A 24605-nucleotide genomic window follows, 5' to 3' on the forward strand; every position below is an offset into this window, starting at 1 on the left:
TATGTATGTAAATAGATATACCTGTAATAATTTAATATAATACCAATTAGTTAATTTTTTTATTCAAGACCAGAGTTTAATTTTCTTAATCCAGAGCAGTGCCGGAAAAATTTTAAACAATTGATTAATAAGTTGTAATAATGATAAAAAATATAATTCTGAGTTCTTCTACGAATTTTATTCTAAAATTTGATAATGTATCAATGTTGGAAATTTTTAGTATATATTTGACGTTATAAATTACTGATTACAAAATTAAAATTAATGATTCATAAATTAAAATAAATAACAATTTGCACAATAAGTAAGTACGCATGATTACAATCGTACATAAAATTATTTACTGGACTGCGAAAACGTCTTCTTCTACTGAATCCAATTTTAGTGATTTTTGATTCTACAACTTACAGAAAACTTTATATTATTAATTTATTTGAATTGAACATTAATTAATTTAAATAAAAAATATATGAATCTAACAATCCATTTATGTACATTGTGTTTTAAAACGTTAGGTTGAATTTTGAGAGCGATAGAATGAACGATTTGTTAAAAATGTTTTGTAAATGGCCAAGAAATACATTTTAGATTCATTTACATTTTACATACATTTTTTTATAGCTAAGTGATACATATTTTTTAAATTTAGCACACAAAGAGATTTTTTTTCAAATACTTACTGAATTTTTTTAATCATGTTCTAAGATTTTACTATATGCGAAATGCATTTTTTTCTGAAAATGTAATTATTATTTATCAGTTTTTTTTTACAGAACATTTAAATCAAATCGATCAATAACGCTTTGTCTATATGAGTGTATTATAAAATTAATAGAATTTATTTATTTTATAAAATTGTTGCTATTCATAAATATTATATTAAACTTCATTGACGGTCAGATGGAATATGAAGATCCGGAATCAAAATAATACTGCCAAATTATATAAATGTACATAAAATATATAAATGTTGATTTAATATATAGTGATTGTTTAAAGATGGTAATTGTTGTTATGTTAACAGCAATACAATCACGGTACTATTCCAATTAAATAAAAAATATTAATTCTTAAAGTAGACTCATCATATTTTAATTATTTATAATCAAGTTTCTCATTGGCATATATTAACAAATATAGTTATAAAAATATAAATTTATTTGGAATAGTTACGCGACATCTTGATAATAAATATATATCTTATGTTGAGAATATTTGAGATATTTAATGTGTAAATGTGTATTATATATTATTTTATTTGAAAACGATATAAAATTTATTTGCAACGATTGTTTAAACAATTTTTTAAATAACATAATAATTGACTAGATCGAAATAGTAAACCAACTAAAATTTAACTATGTACGATTAGTATATAATTTTTCAATATTCATAACGAATTAAGAGGAAACTAGGAACAACCCGTGAACAATATTAATTTTATTACTAACTATACATATATATGAACATTATATAAATATTAACATTATTATGTACACTAAATATTTAGCAACAAATGAAATTCCAATCCTTTATTCTATGTCTTGCTATTTAATAATTATATATAAATATATAAATACAATTATTTTAAAATTATTTTTTATTCATTCATAATTAAAGGTAGTTAACAAGTATCCTATTGAATGACCATTTCTATTTTCTGATGAAGACACAATGTTTTGAAATGAAATTTTGGGAAATCTGCTCAGATTTTAATTTAGATAGTATATTTTAAATTATTTTTAGAATATAAAGCATGCATGCAATTAATTATTCTAATATAAATCTGTTAGATGTTTTAGCTTCCAAAAAATTATATCGAGGATAAAGAAAGATAATGGGATTGGTGGTCATAGAGAATATAATAACGATAAAATGCTATTGAAGGAGATTTTTATTTTTTTAAAACATTTCATACACGAAAAAAATACGAAAGTTGTTTAAATATTAGCTTCTGGGAAGATATTTATAACGCCAGCAGATGCCACCACGAATTACAGGTTGCAGGTTACAGGTAACTACAGGTGACTACAGGTATCTGCTACAAATCTTATATAGATATTGTATATATATATATATATATATATAATTATTATTATTATAGGTGTATTATTATAGTGCAATGATTCTTTAATACTCTGGTTTATAAACAATTTCAAAAAAAAACGTTTTTTATAGTGAGCAATTACTGAAGTGCAAGTAAATTTAAAACGTAGGACAATTTTGCACTAAACAATTGTTTTTTTTAAGAACACACGCACACACACAAAGGTAATAAATATATTAGGTAAAGTTTTTTCCGGATAAGTATTATTATATACGATTTTATATTTTGAACTTCTTCGTTTATTGATTTCTGCGTTTGAGGAATACGAAATCAACTTCTGGCACTAAGAAGTTTTTAGATTATTTTGTACATTAGATTAGAAAAAAACACTCATTACAAATTAAATTATACGATCACAAAAAATTATAAGTGATAATTCTTCAAGTTTTATGTGAGTGTTGAATACACTTTTTGTTAACTTTTTTAAATACCTTTGCTTACAAGCATTTATCCACCTACAACTTTTTTATATATTCTATACAATTCTTATATGTATAGAAACCTATAATATCCTATTTTTTCATTCAATTTTTTTTTAATTCTTCTTTTTTCTCTCATCTTTTTTTTCTTATTTCTAATTTATATGGATGTGGATGTGTAATTCGATCCACAATCCTTTATATGCTTCAACTTTCATTCATTTCAAAATCTGTTATAGCCAGAGACTCGAACTGAGTATCCCCATCGCGTGAGTCAGGAACGATACTGAGTGAGCCACTCAGGTCATTCTTTTGGCATTCGCTTTAACTTAGAGCCACTTACAACTCTTTCTTACAAATTCTATACAATTCTTATATGTGTCCTATATTATCCTCTTTCTATCCTATTTTTTCACTCATTTCATTTTCTTTCATCTGATTTTCATTCTTCTTTTTTTCTTTTCATTTTCACTCTTCATATGTTCTTCTCTTCTTCTAATCTTGCTCTTCTTCTTATCTGTTAGCTTTTTCCTTCTCCTAATTTAATTACCAATCCATTATTGTTTTTAACTGGAACTCGAACTGAGTATTCTCAGAATGTTTCTTACTTCTTTAATTATAAAAGAGATATCTCATAAGAGTCAATCTCTTTAAATGCATTTGCACCCAGCATATTGTCTTAAAAAATTATATTAATTTGATCGGCAATAAATCTATGCAAAAAAAATCTTTTTTTCCTTCTACTTATAATTCTGTCGAACTTTTCAAATGATACTGGGTTGTTCCATACTTCTTCAATATTTACATACTTTATGTACCAACGCAGGGCTTCTTAAACTTTTGTCCTTCGCGACCTCATTTATGATTGCGAGTTTCCTGACGACCCCACCCTATAAAAAATTTTTTTTAGTTTGATTTAGTATTTTAGATTGATTTATTTGGTAACAATATGCATATATAGATACCTATATAGATTTGAAAAGCATACAAAAATGTAGGCGTGATGTTGCATATTGATATATTTATTTATTTATATATACGCTAATCGCCTTTGTACAGTAAATTTATAACATTACACTAATAATTTTATAACTTAAAAATCTACTAATATTGAATTTGAATACAAACATATAAGGGAGGGTCCTTGGTGATACATAGTGATATTCAAAATTACCTTTCTCCCCCACCAAACATCAGGTGTATTTTTAGTTACGTGATAGAACTGTAATTTTTTTTTTGGAAATGTTTGAATTTAAAAAAAAATCAGTTATAAAATAAATACACGTGATATCTTACTATACCCCCCCTTCCCTTAAAAACCTAACGTGATTAATGGACGCCCCCTAATATAAGTGATGTTTTAAATTGATATAAATATTTGACATCAAAATCTTTTGCGACCCATAGATTAAGAAGCCCTGTACTAACGTATTTAATTACAAGTATATTGCCATATCCAAATTTGTCATTACAATTAATTATTTATTTAGATCATTAATCGATCCAACAATCTCCGGCGTCTTGTCAAATCGGACCTGCTACTGACTGAGCTATTCTCACCACATTGCTAAGGAACAAATATAAAGAGAATATGCCGTTTGATACCATAAATATTTTAATATGATCATCTCATATGAATTGATGTAAATTAATTGCTATCTCAGGTGCAATAACTCTGATGCACGATTATAACCGAACCAAACCGATTTGCCAATAAATAAATCATTTACATTATTTTCGGGCAAATTCGTTTACCCCCTCTCACCCGAAGTTCAAAGGTACAACAATCGGCAATAAACGTGTGCCGGGCAAATGTCATTTTATTCTTTAGTCAGTTTATTGTTTGTGTTTTTTGCGTCAAGACGTATGAAAAAGTTTCAGTGAATAATGTGTTATAGCAATTTGTGACGTAATATTATTGAAGAACTGGTTCTCATTTAAGTGATTTTTGAATATATTATATCTGTGGACATTGTTGATATTACCTACTTTGGTGCCAGGATTTGCTCATTGGATAATACAGGTAACAAATTAAAACATTAATTATTAATAAATAATTTTGATATTTTAACAAATTGAGTTGTAGTTTGGTTTTGTTTACATGACATTAGAGCATAAGTAGTATGTAAATTTTTGGGATTTCTGATGAAAAACTAAAAAATTATATTAGATTAAAGTAAATTCAGATTACCTATCAATGCAATCTAGAAATTTGGTGAAAATGTAGTCAGTTTTTATTGCGGTTAATTTTTATTAATTTTGTCGATTTAAACTTTGGTTTTATAATCGTATATAATATTTCTAGGATAACAGTCAGTTATATGACACAATTTTTTTGTTGAATGAATTTGTTCTAGTTTGACGCTCCTTCTCTGAAAAAAATGCACTGAGGGGACGTCCATTAATCACGTGATCATTTTTTTAGGAATTTTTGGACCCCCTTCCCCCTTGATGATACGTGGTGATTTTCAAAATTAACCCCCCTCCCCTCGAAACGTCACGTGTATTTTTAGTTAGAAAAAGGCATTGTAATTCTTTTTATTTTTTTATAATGATTGTTTTTTTGAATAAAAACAGATAAAAAATGAATACGAAATCCACGAAATATCACGTGGGAGGGGGAGGGATGTAGATGGATATCACGTATCCATCTACACCCCTCCCTCTCCCGCGTGATATTTCGTGATTTTTTGACTATATATATATATATATATATATATATATATAAGATATATGTATATATATTATATATCTATTTAGCAAATAAGTTCTTCTACAAAATTCCTCCAAGTGCAGCCCACACAGACTTACACAACTTGTGAATTATCTCTCTGCATTTATAATCAATAATAAACCTTGAACGAATTTTAGCATATTATTCAAATTTTTTACATAATATTGAAATTTGATATTTAAATTTTCTAGTCTGCTTATTCAAAACTGATTCGACAGCATTTTTCCATAGATTGTACGTTGGCGGTGTATGTGATTTGTTATTATAAACAATGCACAGTATTTTTATTGCACTAGTTGTTTTGATTGCGTAACTAATAATACTTCATATAAAGAATTATGCTATGTATCATAGCCTGTGGAGTAAAATAATTTTTTTTGAACAGCAATCAGAACTTTACGTCCTATGAGCTGTTGGCCTGAAACTTCTCCTTCCTTCGTATTTTTTTTCAGATGGCAACCCAATGGTTAATCCATCCATATTTGATAATTTTGTTACTAGAATTAATCTAATAGGGCTGACATTTTATTGGTGCAGCAATGCCGGACAAGGGCTATTTTCACTTGGAAACATATTGCTATCTATATTTTCAAGTGAAAATCGTTGTCACTGCTGCCTGACAACAGGCTGCTCGAAGTGGGTATCGAACCCGGGACCTCTGAAACAAGTCCCGTCGCTCTTAACCGCTTACCTACGGGCGAGCCCAAGTAAAATAATGAACACAGATTTTTCGTCAAATGGAGATCAAACCAGTAATTACCAGCGAAGTATCAGACAGACCCTAAGCAAAAAAGTATCAGACAGACTCTAAGCAAAGAATTATCAGACAGACCCTAACTTTGTTTTAATTATATAAAACTACTGAATATTTTTTCGAATTTCTATTTTATATTAAAGTACATACAATCCTTCCGGTATTGGAATATAACATCATTCAAATGATTGCCATAAGAAGGAGTAGCAGCACAATAGCTTCCAGATTTTTTTATAGGTATTTACCTATCGATATTTAATTATTGTTAAAAAAAATATTGCTTTGGCTTGGCCGGATATGCAGTAGCCTACACGATCGTTACACGGTAGAAAAATAAATGAGAATTGGATGTCTTTTTTAGTATTTTAATAGTTAAAGGTTTTGAGTTAGTTGATTGGGAAGAGACGTCTATCTTTCTTTGTGTCTGATTTTTGAATATCATAAAAAAATCGTTTAGTAATTTTTGTATTGCCACTCGGGCAATTTATACCTATTAAAAATGTTAAATAATATAATTGTTTGTTCTACATTAGTCATTGAATAAAAATGTGCCGTCGTTCCTCTTCCTAAGGTGTGCATCGGCATCTCCATCGACTTCGTCGGCCGCGGTTAGTTTTATTTGTTCTGTTGTGTTTTGTGCTGAACGAGATTCCATTCTTTTTTGTTCTTTAACGGTTCATTCATATCTCATATCTGGGTCAAATTATAATATGTTATGAAGTCGTGTCAATTTGTGGTAAACGCGTACATTGTTTTATAGAGGACATACCTATTTGTGTTGTTATTACTTTTTGCTGTTTTCTGTTTGTCTCTGCGATGTTAAAGTTAATGGCGTCAATATTTATAGGTTTTGTATAAATGCATTATTATATCATAAACATAATGATTAGTTACCTTGACAAGTCAATAAAATTAATTTATATTAAACAGGATGAATTTGTTTATTATAGATGCTTTACCTTGATGTAATATAGTCGATACACGAGTGTCCAAACCTCATAAGATTCTAAAGAATTATAAGTCCATACATACTTTTTGTATCTTAACAATTTTCTCTGCATAGTTTATTTTACTACAAAAACAATTTAAAACTAGTGGGGTGTATGGCATCGTCCCTTAACGCAAATTGCCGGAACTTCCCGTAACGTAACGGAATGTTCGAGGAATACTGAATGTTTTCAAATAAAGTATTATAAGTACTGTAACATTGTCTAATATTTATAAAAATTATATAAACGGAATTGCAAAGTTGAAATTATTTGTTTAAAGTATATTAGAACTTCAGTCAGAATTAAAAATAAAATCTGATTTATTTTCGATATACAAAAATAATTTTTGAAACAATTTTTCTTTTCTGAAATCAATTATTTTGTTAAAGCAAGCAGAAAGTTCTTTGAATCATTTAAATCGGACGCTTAGTTCTCTCAAAAACTGTCATTTATCCAAAACTGTATTTTCAAAATGGCTGGGCCTACCTTTGCCAAAAACTAATAACCACTTCTCCCAATCATTACTAATTGAATGTTTTTAGATCATTCAAATGAACGGATACTCCGTTCTCTCAGAAACTCGATTTCTATTTTCTGCACTCTTTGCTCTTTATCTCCGTAACTGCTGGATCTGCTTTTGCAAAAAACTAATCAGCACATCTCCCTATCAATAGGAATCGAATGTTTTCTGAAGCATTCAAATCGGTTGATCCGTGCGCCCGAAAACGCGACTGAAAATTTGAATTCATACATACATACACACTCACATCCATTTTTTCTGAGGTATGCCAAAATGTTCAGAAACCTTCAAAACGTCGGGAAATGTAAAAATTTTCAACTTCGATTTTTGGATGATTACAATATCTTACCCTACGCGAAGTTAATATATTAGTTACTGTCAATATGGTTGTACTATACTTACAATAAATATATTTTTTTTTATTACTTTTTTATTAATACCAAATTACAAGAAAATATTCTCTACATCTACATCCTAAAATAAACATTTTTATATAAATGCAATACTAAATTTTCTACATACAAAGACTTCTCTTCGACTTGACTACGATAAATGCCAAGCGATGAATCTTATTCAATCATTACAAAAATATATGAAAATTGTCTTAAATTTTTACATCACAAAAGGGAACTAAAAAAATGAGTTGGCACATGTAATTCAACTTCTACAAGTATCAACTTCTACTACCGTCTTTGTGTATCGACTTTGCTATCCCCGAAGAAACCTAAAGCAGTCAATGCTGAGTTACTTCTTGCAATAAGTTCCTCTTTATACCTCCAAATAGTCGTGTCTTCAATGCTATGTTCGCTGTATTCAGCACAATTTTGCATACCATTTACACAATCTGCTCGATAGTGCTGCATTTGGGCATCTGCAGTCTCAATCGGGTAAGAGCTGCAGGCTCCTCCAATGCAAGCAAAAGGATAATGATTGTGTAAAGTCAGAACTCTTTCTGGGTTGTGGAAACATTTTACATATTGACCTGGTTTAGTAAAGTTTTGGGATCTGTGCACATGCTGCAGCATATGCAAGTATTTGGGAATGTCCTTATACCAGCCATGCCCATGCAGGTGTTTGTCTAAGAAATACACATTCCTGACGTCATAACTGGCTCTGGTTCTCTTTCTTTTTTTTATCATAGATTTTGGACGTACCCTCAACATTAGGTCTTTCCAATTGGCATCTTTAACAGGCATGATTACTTCATCAATATCCAACAAGGCTATGTACTTATATTTGTATAAATTTTTGTACAAGCAGTCATTGTAAGGTATCACTTCATTTTGACGCTTGGTATTCGTCTTTTTTGTCAAGTACAAATGTTGAAATCCTGGAATGTTGGGTTGACTACCTGGCAAAGTCAATGGAGTAACCTGGATCATATCCCTGTTTTCATAATGTTTCAAAACTTTAGAAATATTCGGATGAACTTGCAATTCGTAAAAATAAATCTTCTCAGCTCCTAAAATGTTCAGCAACTCAATCCATTCCACAAGATGTACAGATAAATCTTCATAAAGAAAATCTAATCCTTTTACACAAACTGCAAATCCTTTTTTCTTGACAGGCTTGTCGTACAGAACATTTAAGTTATTGGTGGCATTATCACAAGGTGTCTCAACAACTGAAACTGAAGCTGGTATTCGACCATGATATTTAACTGGTATTTTACACGTCATCAAGTAAGGCTGGTAAATATTTTGTTTGTAGTTGCCAAAAGCTTTGTTCCAAATATATTTGTATTCAAACAACTTTGCGAATACAGGAGTCTGCTGATCAGCAAACCAGAGTTGACAATAAGTGATTATAGTAGGCTCTATCCTATCGATCATACCCAAAACTCTAACAGATGGTCCAATTAAACTTTTTCGTCTCGCATCATAGTACGCATTGTACAACTGGAACGTACCATTGGACGTCTTCAAAGTCTGCCAATTAATATTATTAAACTCCAAATCAAACACCGAAGGATACCTAGCACACGTTGCATTTTTATACAAAGGCTTGGTCTGTGTCGTTGCATTCAAAGACCACAGAGGCAAACTTGGCAATCGAATCTGCACATCCTTTAGTAAATCTTCCATGTTCATTTTTTTCCTGGTGTCTACCAAAACTGATACTTCAGTCGTTCTAGCTGAAGTGACTGGCACTTCAGTCGTTATTAGATTCGTGTGCATCAGTTGGAGCGCTACAAATATCAGGAAGCTACAGGATAAAATGACGGGCAGGGCTTTGCAAATCCATCGCATGGAGAACGATGCCATTCCATGTGGTTTCTCCAAAATTAGTTCAATGTTCTCCAATTTTATACCAATGAATCTGATCTTCCATCTATGTAATCCAAATCGTTGTTTCTCCATTATTCTTCGAAAATGGTTGGAAAATTTAAATTGATTGTTTTGTCTGGAATCTTTGCTCATTTTCAAATTGTTGTAAAAATGTAGTATAAAATATACAAATTTTATAAAAGTTTTACCAAACGTTTTCTTTTACCAAAAGTATCACTAAACTTTTCCTTTTTGACAAGTAACAAAGTGAAGTTTGCAAAATAACTCGTCAACAGTATAAGCATAATTATGTGTAATTTTTTTTTCATCCAGAAAGTTAGTAAATTTTGTGTTTTTAAATTAGTATTTTAAAATTAATTATTTATTAATAATAATAATAGTTATATGATTATGTAAAAAGTTAAAAAAAATATCATTTTGCTTTCTTTTGTTTTGACAGCATGTAATCAGTCATGTCTAAATAAAATATTTTCAACGCAGGTAACAACACAGTGTAAGTACGAAGTTCACTTGTGTAAAAAAGCTAATATAAATTAATTCAGATCTTTTTCATACAAAAAATCGTTTTATTGATTTTTTATGTAATAATACATTGTTATACGATCTACTAAAATAGGTTTAAATATAAAAAATCATAAAATTTTTTAAAGGTGGGCTGCGCGCTTGTTGATTTTTTTTATTAGTTTTATTACTGAACATTCAAGTATATGATAAATTCAATTACTACAATTACATATTGTTTTTTCCTATTCGTGATGATTGACAATTAGAAGGCAACCCTATGGTTGTTCTATTCCATTTTTTTGTAAACATTGATTAGGACGCAATCCCATGGATTTAATTTAATCTAACGATATTTCATATAAATTTTTTCTTATGTCAATATCTGATTTCTATTGTCTTTTAAAATTTTGTATATCTGATTGCTAAATATAAAATAAAAATTTAAAAAAATTATACAAGATGAGGGAAATTAAAATGATGAGTTTAACTTGTATTTTTAGTAGTTTTAAAATATTTTTACAACGCAACGAGAATGAAGCAAGGTGAGATGAAATACTATAAAAATTATTGCTATAAAACATTTTATGAGCCTTTTGAATATTTTAATAAATTTTTGATTATGCATAAAAAACTACGTTAAATGGACAATGCAGATATAAAAAATTTAAAAATTCGTACATCTTTTGCTTTAACGCCATTATTTTTTATATTATCTAAAACCTGTTCGAATGATGGTTTTTAATTCCACACTTTGGTAATAATAAAAAGTAATTTGAATCCTCGAAATGAGGAAATACAGCATTAAAAATTTTATACAGAATTTATATGATTATTCTACATTTCACCAGATAAAATATTTACTTTGCCTTGAGCATTTCTTGTCCCCCTTAACAAAAATTAATTATTACCATAATTTTCATGTGGACTTAACTTAAATATTTCTTCACATCCAGTCATAATAAATTTCACGTATGCTTTAATTAATTGCGTGTTTAAAGATCAACGATTTTGTTCCAAGTCAATTTGCATAAATTTAGCTATATCTTTCATTTAATTCTTCATTAGATATCGTGTTATAACAAACATGTTTTCTAAATGTTGATCGATATAATTGTTGTGTACACATGATAGAAAAAAACACGCATATGTTGGCATATATTAATATGTTTTGCTGCCATATAAATTGAAGAGCAATGTCGAGAAGAATCTAGATTTTTGCATAGATTTATAAATACGAGCAGAATATCAAGAATGTTGACATAATTTCACGAAATTATGCAAATGCCATATATTTGTCAACTATTACGTAAAAGCATTTCTAATGACGCAAATTTGGTCAACATACTAAATTAGTGTATTAAAAATTCAGTTTAAAGATAAAGATTAATGACACGGAAAACGCAAATGCGATCAAGAATTCACAATTAATTTGCAAAATATTTTTATGGTAGTAGGATGTGATTATAAAAATATTTTTCATACCATTATCAAACTTATTCATACTCACCAGTTATCTATCTTTGCTTTAAATAATATTATGCTATAACAAGATTGAAGTTAAAACATGTTATTGGAAAATATGCGTATTTTATAATTTTTCAATAAATATATAACAATATTAATGATACAAAAATTGGTCAGTTACAATAATATTGTCACGATTGAGCGATATGCAAATTTCAATATTGGTTTTTAAACCATTGTATGGAATCTCTTCATTTCAGAATAATATATGGAATATTTTGATCACAGATAATTTTTCATCAATAATACAACTAATTGATTTCAAATGTACCAATCTTTATTTAATTATTGCTTAAAAAACACAAACAACAATTTCATATTAAATGTTTTTACAAGTTTTTAGCATCCCGTGGGGTAAATTATAGTAATCGCAAAAAAATCGAAAATTTTTATATATATAAAGTCTTCTGACATTGTGACATACCTTGGAAATGGATGTATGTATGTTTGTGTGCGGATACAATTTTTTGTCGACGATTTTGAGAGCACGGATTAACCGATTTGAATAATTCAAAAGACATTCGATTCATATTGATGAAGAGAGGTGCTAATTTGTTTTTGCAAGATTATTTAAGACCATGCACCACCAGGTGAAAAATAAGTTTTATGAATTTTTTACAAGTTTTAAGTACCCAAGTTTTAATCATCCATTATTGCGATTGGGATAGTACAATGCACATTGCTCTTCTCCGTGAACTACTTTATAAACTTGATAATCAATTGTTTATTTTCTATCAGAATAAACGAATTAACAATGCGTTGGAATTGCTCATTGGAACGAAATCAAAATAGTATTGTCTTGCACCTTCCATTATTTCTACAAATTCAAAAACAAATTCTATACTCGCGTCGGTGCATTTTTCTGTTAAGATTTATGGTCTACTTGACCCAATTATAGTATCAACTAAATAGATCGATTATAATAGGTGTTTAATTTATACGTATATTAATTAGCAAAAAATTAATGGTTGAAATAAAATGTGGAATTTCTAACTTTTTTATGTTTTGATATATTTGAAATTAAAAGCTTAAAAATTTGGAATTTGATACGATTTTGTCAGGTTTTCTTCATTGTTTTATGCTGTCTGTCACTAAGCTGTTGCTTTTTAAAATAATAATAATATAATGGTCTTGAACTTATTTATATGAAATAACTAAATATACAAATAGTATCAGATAATGAAAAATTAACATTAAAAGTTAAATTTATCAAAAGTATTCAAGTCTGCATAATATGTATTAATAAGTACAGAAGAACTGCAGAGGTTTACAAAATACTATATCCTCATGACTACCTGCGTGTACGAGTGTCGTCTATAGTCGCCTCGCAGATTAAATTATTGAAAGTTCTAATTCGTAATTCATTTTTATAAATAAATTAAACCTAATAAATTTTTATGTAGAATTTTAATTTCCTGTAGGGTAAAATGGATGTATGTGTGTGTGTATGTATGTGTAGATACAATTCTTCGTCGACGATTTTGCGAACACGGATCAACCGATTTGAATGATTCAGACAACATTCGATTCCTATTGAGAAGGAGACTTGCTGACTAGTTTTTTTGGCAAAGGCAGGTCTAGCCTATTCGAAGATACGGAAAATGTGCCAAAAATGGTATTCCGGTTTTTGAGAGAACGGAGCGTCTGATTTGAATAATTCAAAAAACTTCAAAGTTTTGAAGAAATTTTAATGTTCTTTTTAAAAATTCAGTTTCTTAGTACGAGAATTTCCGAATTTCGGTACGCGATTTGCTTTAAGGCACATTGCCATGCACCACTAGTTATTAATAATAAATGAAAAATCTTAAAATATGTTGTTGTGCCTGTAATGTTCCTAGTAGTAGCGCTACTAGGCGGCTCGCTATTCCGTACAGCAGTGTCACTTCTGTTAAATTTAAAATTAACTGAGAAATTTATGATGTACAATTTTTGCGTGCAATTATGAATTCATACACACACCAATAATAATTTACAAATGACTTTTATAAAATAAACTGTTTTATGTGTTAAACAACGGTGTTTGGTGTTTATCTTCGTGCTTGGATACTATCGGTCGGATGAGATCGAAAGCGAGTGCAGATAAATAACGTATTTTTCGAATAATCAGAGCAAACATTTTCTCGGTTAATTTAAAACTCGCGGGTAATTCGAGTCGTAAATGACATTACGGTATATGAAATATTACTTCAGCTTCTGCTGCTGCATTACACGCTGGTGTAAACGCGAGATTAATTAATTCCGAGGCGAAATTATATGAATTTCCTGCTTTTTTCATTTTTATACTTCAGATAATTAGGTAGAAAAAAAATTGTTTGGCTTTTAGAACTTAATGAAGATAGATAAAGCAGCTTTTGTGTGCAAGCTTTGTACTACAAAATTTTGATTTATTTCAATAAAAAAAATTTATGTAAAATTTTCTCTAATTTAAAAAAAATTGACAAATATCATTTAATAAAACTCACTACAATTTTATTTTACAAACAAAAATTATGTTCCATTCCAACATCAATATGCTAACTTTACAAAAAGTATAACATGTTTCTTCTTATATTACGTTTAACTTCGCTCTCTAAACTTTTAATCTAAATTCTACACCAAAATTTGATATTACACAAAAATATATATGTATGTTGCTAATTTAGATTAAAATTTTATAATAATTTTTATAATTTATAGGATAACATTTCAGATTATTCAATAATTGCTTATGAATTTGTTGAAGATGTATGTGTGATCAGGAACATCACGAACAATTGCAACACGAAGCAAATTCATAGGCTCGTCGCACATAATACGCCAAACTAATAAAAAATAGTGTTACATATATAAACCTACCTGTGCATCACATTCAAAACTCATAGTGCCCCTCCATACATGCATACAAGCATTATGATAGTAGGGGCGCTAATACCCGCAAATTGTAACAAGTGAACATTTTATAAGTGCCCAAAAGTGTACAGAATCTAAAGCCTACGTGAATGATATTCAGCTTAATTTTTATATTTTTATGCCACATGAATTATAGCAAAATCAAACTTTATTATGATGAAATGCATCTGACTCTAAATAATTTTTTTATATACTTTACTACTTTTATATACTTTAATACCTTTGAACTGAAAACAGTTTGTCGATATTTATATGCACTCAACTATTGACTTACTAATCTAATTATTTAATTTCTTTCTATATTTCTAGTTAAAACTTCAATATGTCTCCATATAAAAATAATATTCTTTAATTATAAAGAAGGTGAATAATTGTAACAAATAGTTGTTACAATGTAAATAATTGAGACCCTAATCAAGAACTGATGTCCATTGTATTTAAGCAGTATTTAATAAAAACTTCTATAAGTTATAACTTAATAATAATTTAAATTTCGATTTCTAACTATCTAATTGAAGATATTTATTAGAATTGGATATGATTTAAACAAAATTTTTGAATTAGCTAGAATAATCTTTTTTATTATTTTATAAAGTCAATATAAAGCCAATATTTTTTTTACAAATTTATGTTACATTAGTTTTATGAACATCTATAACTTTTTTTTTATTTATTTATTATTTAATAGACCATCATAAGACAATGTTTCTATATGCCTATGTATATGATATATTGAAAATATATGATGATATATTGAACCAAATGGTCATTAAAAAAGTGTCAGGAATAAACCGAACAAAAAAGTAATAGTAAGTAATAAGAATAAAAATAGAATACTAGTAAAAATAATAAAAATAAACTTAATAATAAAAATAAAATATTAAAAAAATAATGAAAACACTTCTTAATATTAATAAATACTTACCTTTTTGTACTGTTTGTCGAATACATTTTATTAGTTTTTGTCTATATAGAAAGACATTGAAAAGTTAATTTGATAAATAACATTGGTTTACCTTTTATTAATGTACTAAATTATGTCTAAATTTAATTTTGGTATTATAAAGATAAAAAAGAAACTTTAATATATATAATAACATACAATTATGAACTCAGTATATGGCACAGACAACACATACATACATAAACCTATATACCATAGATAATATGAAAGAACAACATATTATAGATTGAAGTGTTAAATCTTTTTAATGCGTTCTTTTTAGTCTTATATTATACATGGTGTTGTAAAGACTCGCTGTCAGTTTATTTGAATGCTGGTCAATTTTGCATTTGTAGTTAAGTTAAGCTCATTTTAATTTCTTCTCTGATTGTAAGAGTATCAGTGTCTTGATATTTGATATCTTGGCGCGGATATTGCCTGTCTAGGTATTTTATTTCGAAAGTTTCATTATTTGTATATTACTACTGCTGTCTGTATATTACTGTTACTGTCTTTAGAGGAATCCCATAGATGAATGCCATACATCCAAACTTGTTTGAGGATAACCTTGTATAAGAAAATGTTATGATACATTGATAGTTGATCTACTACTGAGAGACCAGTTAATGGACCTTCAAAGGTGTTCTAGATGTTCACGCTTTTTTTGAATATAAATTTTTTAGTTTAGTTTCTTGTCCAGGTACATCCCCAAATACTTTATGTGATTACGGTTTGGAATTTGAGCATTATATATATATATATATATATATATATATATATATATATATTGACGAGGATTTTTAAATACTTTGCATAAAAAAAAGAAATCTTTACCCCAGCTCTCACACTATTAGTTGAAACCGTCTGTCGCACCTTGAATTCTCTTCCACAGGTGTTTTCGTTTCGTCGCAGCGTTCGCAGTGTAAAGTTGAAACTCCGGCGCGTCGAACGCTCGTAACATTATTATTTTTATTTGTTCTTGAGAAAAAGTAATGTGCAAAAAAATATGATTTAGCAAATCGTTGACAATTCAATTTTCTTCATGTAGACTTATATTGTGTTGAAGTTATTCAGAGTGTTGTGTACGAAACAGTTTTTACACAAAGTTGTTGGATATTATAGTGATTGCGAACAGTTGAAGGTAATGGAAATGATGCAATGTATAGATAGAACTATTTTTTATATGAATTTATATGTCGATTTTTAATGGAATTCGCGTATTTTATTAAAAAAAAATTAATTCTAAATTGTGCTGATTTAAAAAACTATAAATTATTTTCACTTGAACATTTATAGTTAATTACTGTAATAATAAATTACTAAATTATAAAAAATCATTAAATATCTAAAAATGTTTTTCTTTAGAAGTACATTTGACAAGGAATTTACATGTAAAATGAAAATTTTAAAGTAAAAATGTACATTTTTATCTTAACTTTGAGCATAATCTATTAACAATTAATAGTAAATTTTAATATTAACATTTTTATTAATAAACTTTAATATTATAAAATACAAATATATATTATGTTAGTTGAATTTATTTGTTATACTGTACCATTTAAAATTATCTTAAAAAAAATTTGTTATATTAGAAATAAAATTAAAAAATAATATAAAATAAATAATAAATGAAGGTATTAAATAATATTAATGAAGCAATATTATATATATATATATATATATATATATATATATATATATATTAGGGTGGTCCTTAATATGGATATTTTCGAATTTCCTTGCTCCCAATTGCTCAAATGGTTCCAAATTGATAAAAAACAATTTTCTGAAAGTTTTAGCTCTTAATATTAACTTTTAGATAGTGCGCAATTCAATCAAACTCTGTATGGAAATGGCATGGAAAAAAATTTGAAAATTAAAACAAAATTTTTTTAGGTGTAACTCAGCGACAAATGAATTAAAAGTGAAAATTCGTGTATTTTTTTATTGAAAATTCGACGTTCTGCAAAATTTTTGAATATTTTTTCATGCTATTTCCATACAAAACTTTGATTGAATTGCGCTCTATCTAAAAGATAATATTAAGAGCTCAAACTTTCAGAGAATTGTTTTTTATCAATTTAGAACCGTTTGAGCCCTTGAGGGCAAGGAAATTCGAAAATGTCCATATTAAGGACCACTCTTATGTATATATATACGTATATATATATATATATATATATATATATATATATATATATTGCTGACTATATGATCTGTATTTTGAATAGATATCAAATTCTTAAATTGAAACAATATATAAAACGAACAATGCGTTTTAAGTATTGAATTACTAATAATAATTTAAACTTTATATACATAACTTATATTCATTATTGATAGTGGATTTTTATAACTGATATATATATATATATATATATATATTCAAAAAACAAAATGATTCTGACGTTACTCATTTCAATGGGCTAATTGAAGGTTTAACTTTTTTTTCATTTTTTTTATTTTGAAATTATTTCATATTTGGATACGTGCATATTAATTTTAAATAGCAATCAGAAGACTCAATTTAAAACTATAGAAAAAAATAAAGTGCCATTCTTTATTTTATTTAATTACTTTTTTTTAATTAAGGGTTGAAGAAATGAATATTAATTGTACATACCTAGTATGACAAAATAATTATAAACATAAATAACACAATTCAGTAATTACTGGCATGAATGGTATTGAGCAAATGTACTGAAATCAAAAATCAAAAGTTTGTTTTATTAGAGACCGGAAAAACAAAATGCACTGTTTTTTTGAAAATCAAATATCGATTATATATTTGTTATTACATGTTACATATTTGAAATTTAACATCTTAAATTTGCTTCGAAAATAATTTTCAAAAATAAATTAAAACTTATAAGCAACATGAACAAATCACTATCTTTTACCATATTTCGTCACATGAATCACTTTTCTTTAAATAAAATAATAAAAGCGGAATTGCAAGATGCATCGTGAATATCTTTTGTTGCTTTTATGAATGGGTTCAATAAAGAAATCAGTTTCATAGTGGAACGAGCCGTAAAATAAGAAAGAAATCATATACCGATACATATATGATTACAATGAGTTTCTCTCTGTAATGCGATTCAGTGCACGATACTGTAATATGCGTTCTAAACACATACGCGATAATTTATTTGATGAAGAATCCATTTGGCAAAAGACATTGTGTTCTATTAAGTGAAACATATTGTTACTTTAATTAAAATTCAGCACAACATTTAAATTTAATTTTTAACTAGTGATGCATGGCATTGGGTCTTAAGGCAAATTGCTGGTACTTCCCATACAGTAATTAACCATTCGCAAAATAAAAATTATCAATCATCAATGAAAGTTTATCAATGAGTAATAAGAATTATTTTCAATATGTAAAAGCAATTACTATAAATACTTTAAATTTCGTCGTCATATTTTATAAATCTCATATAATATAAGTGCTTATAATTGGGCGACAACCTTTATCTATGTTTATCTACAAAAACGACGTCGACACAATCAATATGCTTTTTGAAACACTCTAATCGGCATGTCTATGCAAAAAACTAATCAGCATCTCTCCTCGTCAATACGAATCGAATATGTTTCGAAACATTCTAATCGATTAATTCTTGCTCCTGATATCGTGGATGAAAAAGTTAAGGTATAATGTTAATGCATATACACGTATACATACATCCATATTTTATAGGGTATTCCAAAATGTTCCGAAATTTTTGAAACGTGTAGATATGCAAAAAAATTCATTTTTAATTTTTTTGCAATTTCTATAACTTGTTCTCCGGGAAGTTAAAAATAACTATTTTTTATTTTTCAATTTAGGAAATCTGTCTCATATCTAAATAGCAATTTCAACAAATTTTGTCAATAGAAAAAAAAGTCGATAATCAAAACAAATCAGATTTCTGAAAAACATTTTTTTTAATAAACAATTGGTGAAGGTTAAATATACACTTTTACAGGCAAGTTAAAGAAATTAGTAATTTGCTATATAAAACAACTATTTTCAGTCGTGGTGTAGTGCTTTATAATTATTTTTCACGACTGGCTATAGTAAACTTCTTACACTACAATATTATTATTGATTTTACTATTGCAATCTATTTAAAGACTCTAAAATGCATAAAATACAAAATTTATAGATATTTTCTTACAGTAGCATTAGGATGTGTAAAATTTGATATTTAGGCAATAAAATATTAGTTTTTTTCAATAATAACATGCTCAATACAATATTTAAAAGCACCCTAATCTATGGCATCGAACTTCTTTTGAGATTTTTAAGTATGATGGCACTAATATAGGAAATATCAATAAACTTTCTTTTTCTCACTACTATCTTTGCATTCCTGGACGTAAAATATATTTCATCACTTTATTCCATATTGAATGAATTATATTTCATTCACCTAAAGAAAATTTATCGTACTAATAAAATTCACATATCTAGGTGCAGCCAATTTATTAACCGGTTTCAGGATTTGTTTTTGCATTAAATTATTTTCTATTTTCTCTTTGCATTCATTCAAGTCTTTATCAATTAAGTTAACTTATTTATGGCGTGATTTAATAAATTCTTGATCAGTTAATTATCACATCTATAATAAATTTACTATATTTGTTATTTACTCGTTTTAATTAAAATAAGTCGATAGATACTGGTTCACGATTTTCAAACCTAGGAAAAATATCTGTTGTTTAAAAATGTTTTTTGTTTAAAAACGCTGTTTTCACTGATCTATTTCTCTAGATATATTCAATTTTTCAAACTCAGTCTAGATGAGTTATAGTTCTTTTGTATCATAATTAACGAGTTATAAAACCTATTCATATGTCATCATATAGTACAACTAATTAAAATATAAAGTAGGATCTTTATTGTTCTGTATTTAATACAGAACATCACATGAATATCACACATTGTCTGTGTATAAATGATTCGACATTGATATATTCACAGTGTGTTACTTACCACGTAAGACATATATATTATTACGGATAAGACTCTCACAGTGATTATCACCAGAACAAAAAAATTGCTCTGGAACGTGTTTGCGGAAAATAGTATTGCGGACGCAACTACTTTGCATATTACAATGACTTTGCTGTAATGGATTTTTACATTTGGTATAAAAAAAATTATCTGAATGCTAAAAATATTACTAACAAAAATGGTATCACTTGTGAAGGGTGTAATTTTTTTTAATATAACAATATTTTTACCAATGCAATGACTTTGGGAGCAGATGATGTATATCTTATTACTCTAAACTTCGTTGTTACTTGTGCATTTTAGATGTACGAAGAACGAACGAAACGAAGAAAAAAAGTTAATTGATTTCAAATTTTGTATATATACCAAATGCTTCACAGTATGCTAGAATCAGATATAATTTTATATTCCATGCCAAAATATTGAAGATGCAAACTTATTAAATTTGCAATATGTAGTACATTTGCATAAGCTTTCAACTTTTTTTTTGATTCTGTCAATATTATAATCAGAGTTATTGACAGAACTCTATAAGTTATAAAGCTAAATTACACATAAAAAGTAAACTATCACAGAGAAAAATAATAATAATAAATGGATAAATAAACATAAATAAAAATAAATTACAAAGTAAAAAAAATTGTAGTAATTGCTGCAATAAGCAATTGACTATGGAAAACAATAAATAAATCTGTTGGCTTTTTTGCAGGAAACAAATTCCTCATAACTCCACAATTGATAGTAAGTTTTATAAAATCAAATTATATAAAATATTTTAGAACAAATCCAAATTATCTGTAAAATTCGGAAAGTACGTACAAAACTGTTGGAGAACACTTTTCTTCCAATGGTATAAGCGACAAACCTCAATGTATCAATTTAAATAGGCTATCTTCATTCGATTAATTAATATTATTTACATATATAATTATTATTCTTGTAGTTAATAATATTCTAAATTAAATAATGACATAAAAACTGAAGCATTTTATTCTGTCGTTATTTGATGGCACAAAAAATAAAGCACTTTATTTTGTCGTTGCCAGTTACGTTTTCATTTTATTTATCTGTAAATGAGACCTTGAATATTTTCAACTGTTTTTTAGTAATATAATAATTATTTTATATATATATAAAAATGTATTCAAGATTATTCTGTATACTATATTAATATCTCCTATATCGTATGCCCTACTAAATTCCATATGATCAATTGTGTTAAATTTAATATTTTTGGACGGATATTCTAGAGAGCGGTATTATTCTTTAGAATTTGATATATATATATATATATATATATATATATATATATATAAAGGTGTATATATATTCTATGTAATGGAGTTGACCTCTCCAATAATTCCAACAACAGTTCGAATTCAATAAACGATTTTCTCAGAGTTCTCACCTCTGGTCTCTTAGGTTAAATTTCAAGATTCTAGCGGTATTCTCGAGATTTGTACACTTCAAAATGTAAATTATAAATTGTCCGTCCAAAATGCTTAACATACATATCAATTTCAAAATCTAGATGTTAAAATTCTGTAATCAAAATACCAAGTATTGAATATATTTTAGTCGAACCTTTGTGTGTTTTCTATATAAACAACTGTGTGGCAATCGCGATTTGGATTTTAATCTGAGAAAAGACTGGTAGTATTAATATTAGCGGGCAATCCGATTAAATTATTGTCGGAAACATTGTAAAACCTGATAATTACAAGAAACGAGTTTGGGTTATGTAACTTTGATTTCATTGCCTGAGAGAGCAATTTGTGTTTTTGTCTGGGAACCTATATATACAGCAGCGACGCTAGGCGTCGGCGGTGTCGGCGACCTTGAAAATAATATTCAAAGAGTTGATATATGGATAAAAATGCATTTTATAAAGTACCCGTATCAAAATTCTGCTAACGATTATCATATAACATGAATTTCTTATAAGATACCTATACCATATTCACGTATGCCTAAACCTTAAATTCTATGTTATACGCCTTTTAACTAACTATATACTACGCCTAATACGCCTTTAACCCTATATACGTAATACGCTCAATATTATTTCTTATCTTACACCTATACTATTTCTTAAACGCTAATTTTTCCGAACCCTACCGAGAATCGAACCCGAGCCCTCTGCGTGACACGCAACGACCTTAACCACTACGCCACCGTGGCGCTGTGATTGGTCGCCTTTTTCCGCGTGTCGTCGCGTCACCTTAGTATTAATTACTTAATTAAAAGGTAAAGGTACCGCGGAAAAACAGTGCGTCCTTTATTATATTATTTGTGGGGGACCCAATAGAGTAGTGGTCAAGGCGCTCGACTGCCACGCGGTGGTCCCGGGTTCAATTCCCGGTGTGAGCGATAGACAATAGAGTATAGGGTATAGACAATAGATAACAGATAAGAGTAAAAAAAATATAGTATAGGATAGAGACGGTAGATAATAAGTGAGAGTAAAATATAGCGTGTAAATGGTAGTTAAGCGTTGTAAGGGGTAAAAAGATATGTAGGGTGTATGTTATATATAATAGCGTAATAGCAAATAATGATGAAGCGGTAATAGATTTATATATCAACGTAGGAACTGATGGTCTTAGGTATCGTACGGTATGATTAGATAGGTAATAATTAGATTTAAGTCATTTAACGTATTGTAATAGATCTTGGGTACTTTTATATAAAAAAAGAGTTTGCCTTAAGGTTCATACGCGATTGAGGTAAAACTTATTTGCTACTGTACAAGATGGCATTTAAGTAAAAATAAATACATCATAACAATTTTGAATAATGTTTCTTAGTAATATGGTAACACTCGTGATGCACATATTTATTAGTGTCAACCATTATACACATTTATATATTGTGTATAAGTATGGCTTTATACTTCAAATATGACATGATCGGTTTGTCGTTGTAATTAGCATTTAGAAATGAACCTTCATTAGAAAAATGAAGTAATTGCTGATTAATAACTTCTATAATATTCGTTCACACAGTGTATTATGTTAAACAACTCCTAAACAAATATTGTTTTCATCATATAATATTTGTGTTTGAAGAACTTCATGTAATTAAAATTAACATGTATTCATTGACTGCTTGCATTTTTTTTTTACTTTTTTGCTGGCGATATAATCTCATTCTTTGAACAGCTGCAATATCTGTCTTGCCTAAAAAATTGTTTCCCTTTTAATGACTTCAAAGATTTATAGAAACTACGAATAATATAAAAATAATTTCTAATCAATAAACTTACGATTAGTAGAAATGTTTAATTTGTTTTATTATTTTCAAGAAACAGGGTAAAATATTCTTCTGATTCAGGCATTTTTCATTAAATCAAGATTTGTACTACGATGTAGTTATAAAATGTTTATCTATCTATGTCGATTACCTTGTTGAATCGGTACGCGATTTGAATCCAAAGGCAAAACTGGCTGATATTCTAAGAACAGTTCTATTTTGTTGTATATATGAAGATATGTAAACATAATTATTACTATATCTTTATATAGGAAAATCACGTATACTTTTTAAAATTTAAAAAAAAAAACATTGTATTATTTTTTTGCTTAGTTTGAGCATTGGAACATTTAAATTTATTTATATACTTTATACTATCTTTTTTATATTGTTTTTTCTTTCTCTCTTTATATAATAAATTGATTTTTACATATATTTATTAACTAAAGAAATAATTTCCATATTACTAGAATAATTAGAATTAACATCTAAAGTTTTGATTGACAAAAAAAATGATATATATTCTGTTTCAGGTAGTAATTTTTATGAGCGATATTTGTACACAGTTCCGAGATTCGATCGGAGTACTTTTACATGCAAATCGGATCTGTTACCATTACGGTCATAGATAAACATTAAAAACGCCATATTTATCAAACCCTTTGCATCAT

The 24605-nt window shown here is 27.8% G+C and overlaps 1 protein-coding gene across 1 annotated transcript; it reads right to left on the bottom strand.

Moving 5' to 3' along the window:
- Nucleotides 1-8206: 8206 nt before the first annotated feature.
- Nucleotides 8207-9883, bottom strand: LOC113370926. Its single transcript, XM_026611597.1, has one exon. It carries the CDS (start codon nt 9881-9883, stop codon nt 8207-8209), a length of 1677 nt encoding a protein of 558 aa, XP_026467382.1.
- Between the last annotated feature and the right edge of the window lie 14722 nt (nt 9884-24605).

This window comes from Ctenocephalides felis, unplaced genomic scaffold (genome assembly GCF_003426905.1).
Source record: "Ctenocephalides felis isolate EL2017-DRISC unplaced genomic scaffold, ASM342690v1 CF-g0.4_SCAFFOLD_01492, whole genome shotgun sequence".
NCBI classification, from domain to species: Eukaryota; Metazoa; Arthropoda; class Insecta; order Siphonaptera; family Pulicidae; genus Ctenocephalides; species Ctenocephalides felis.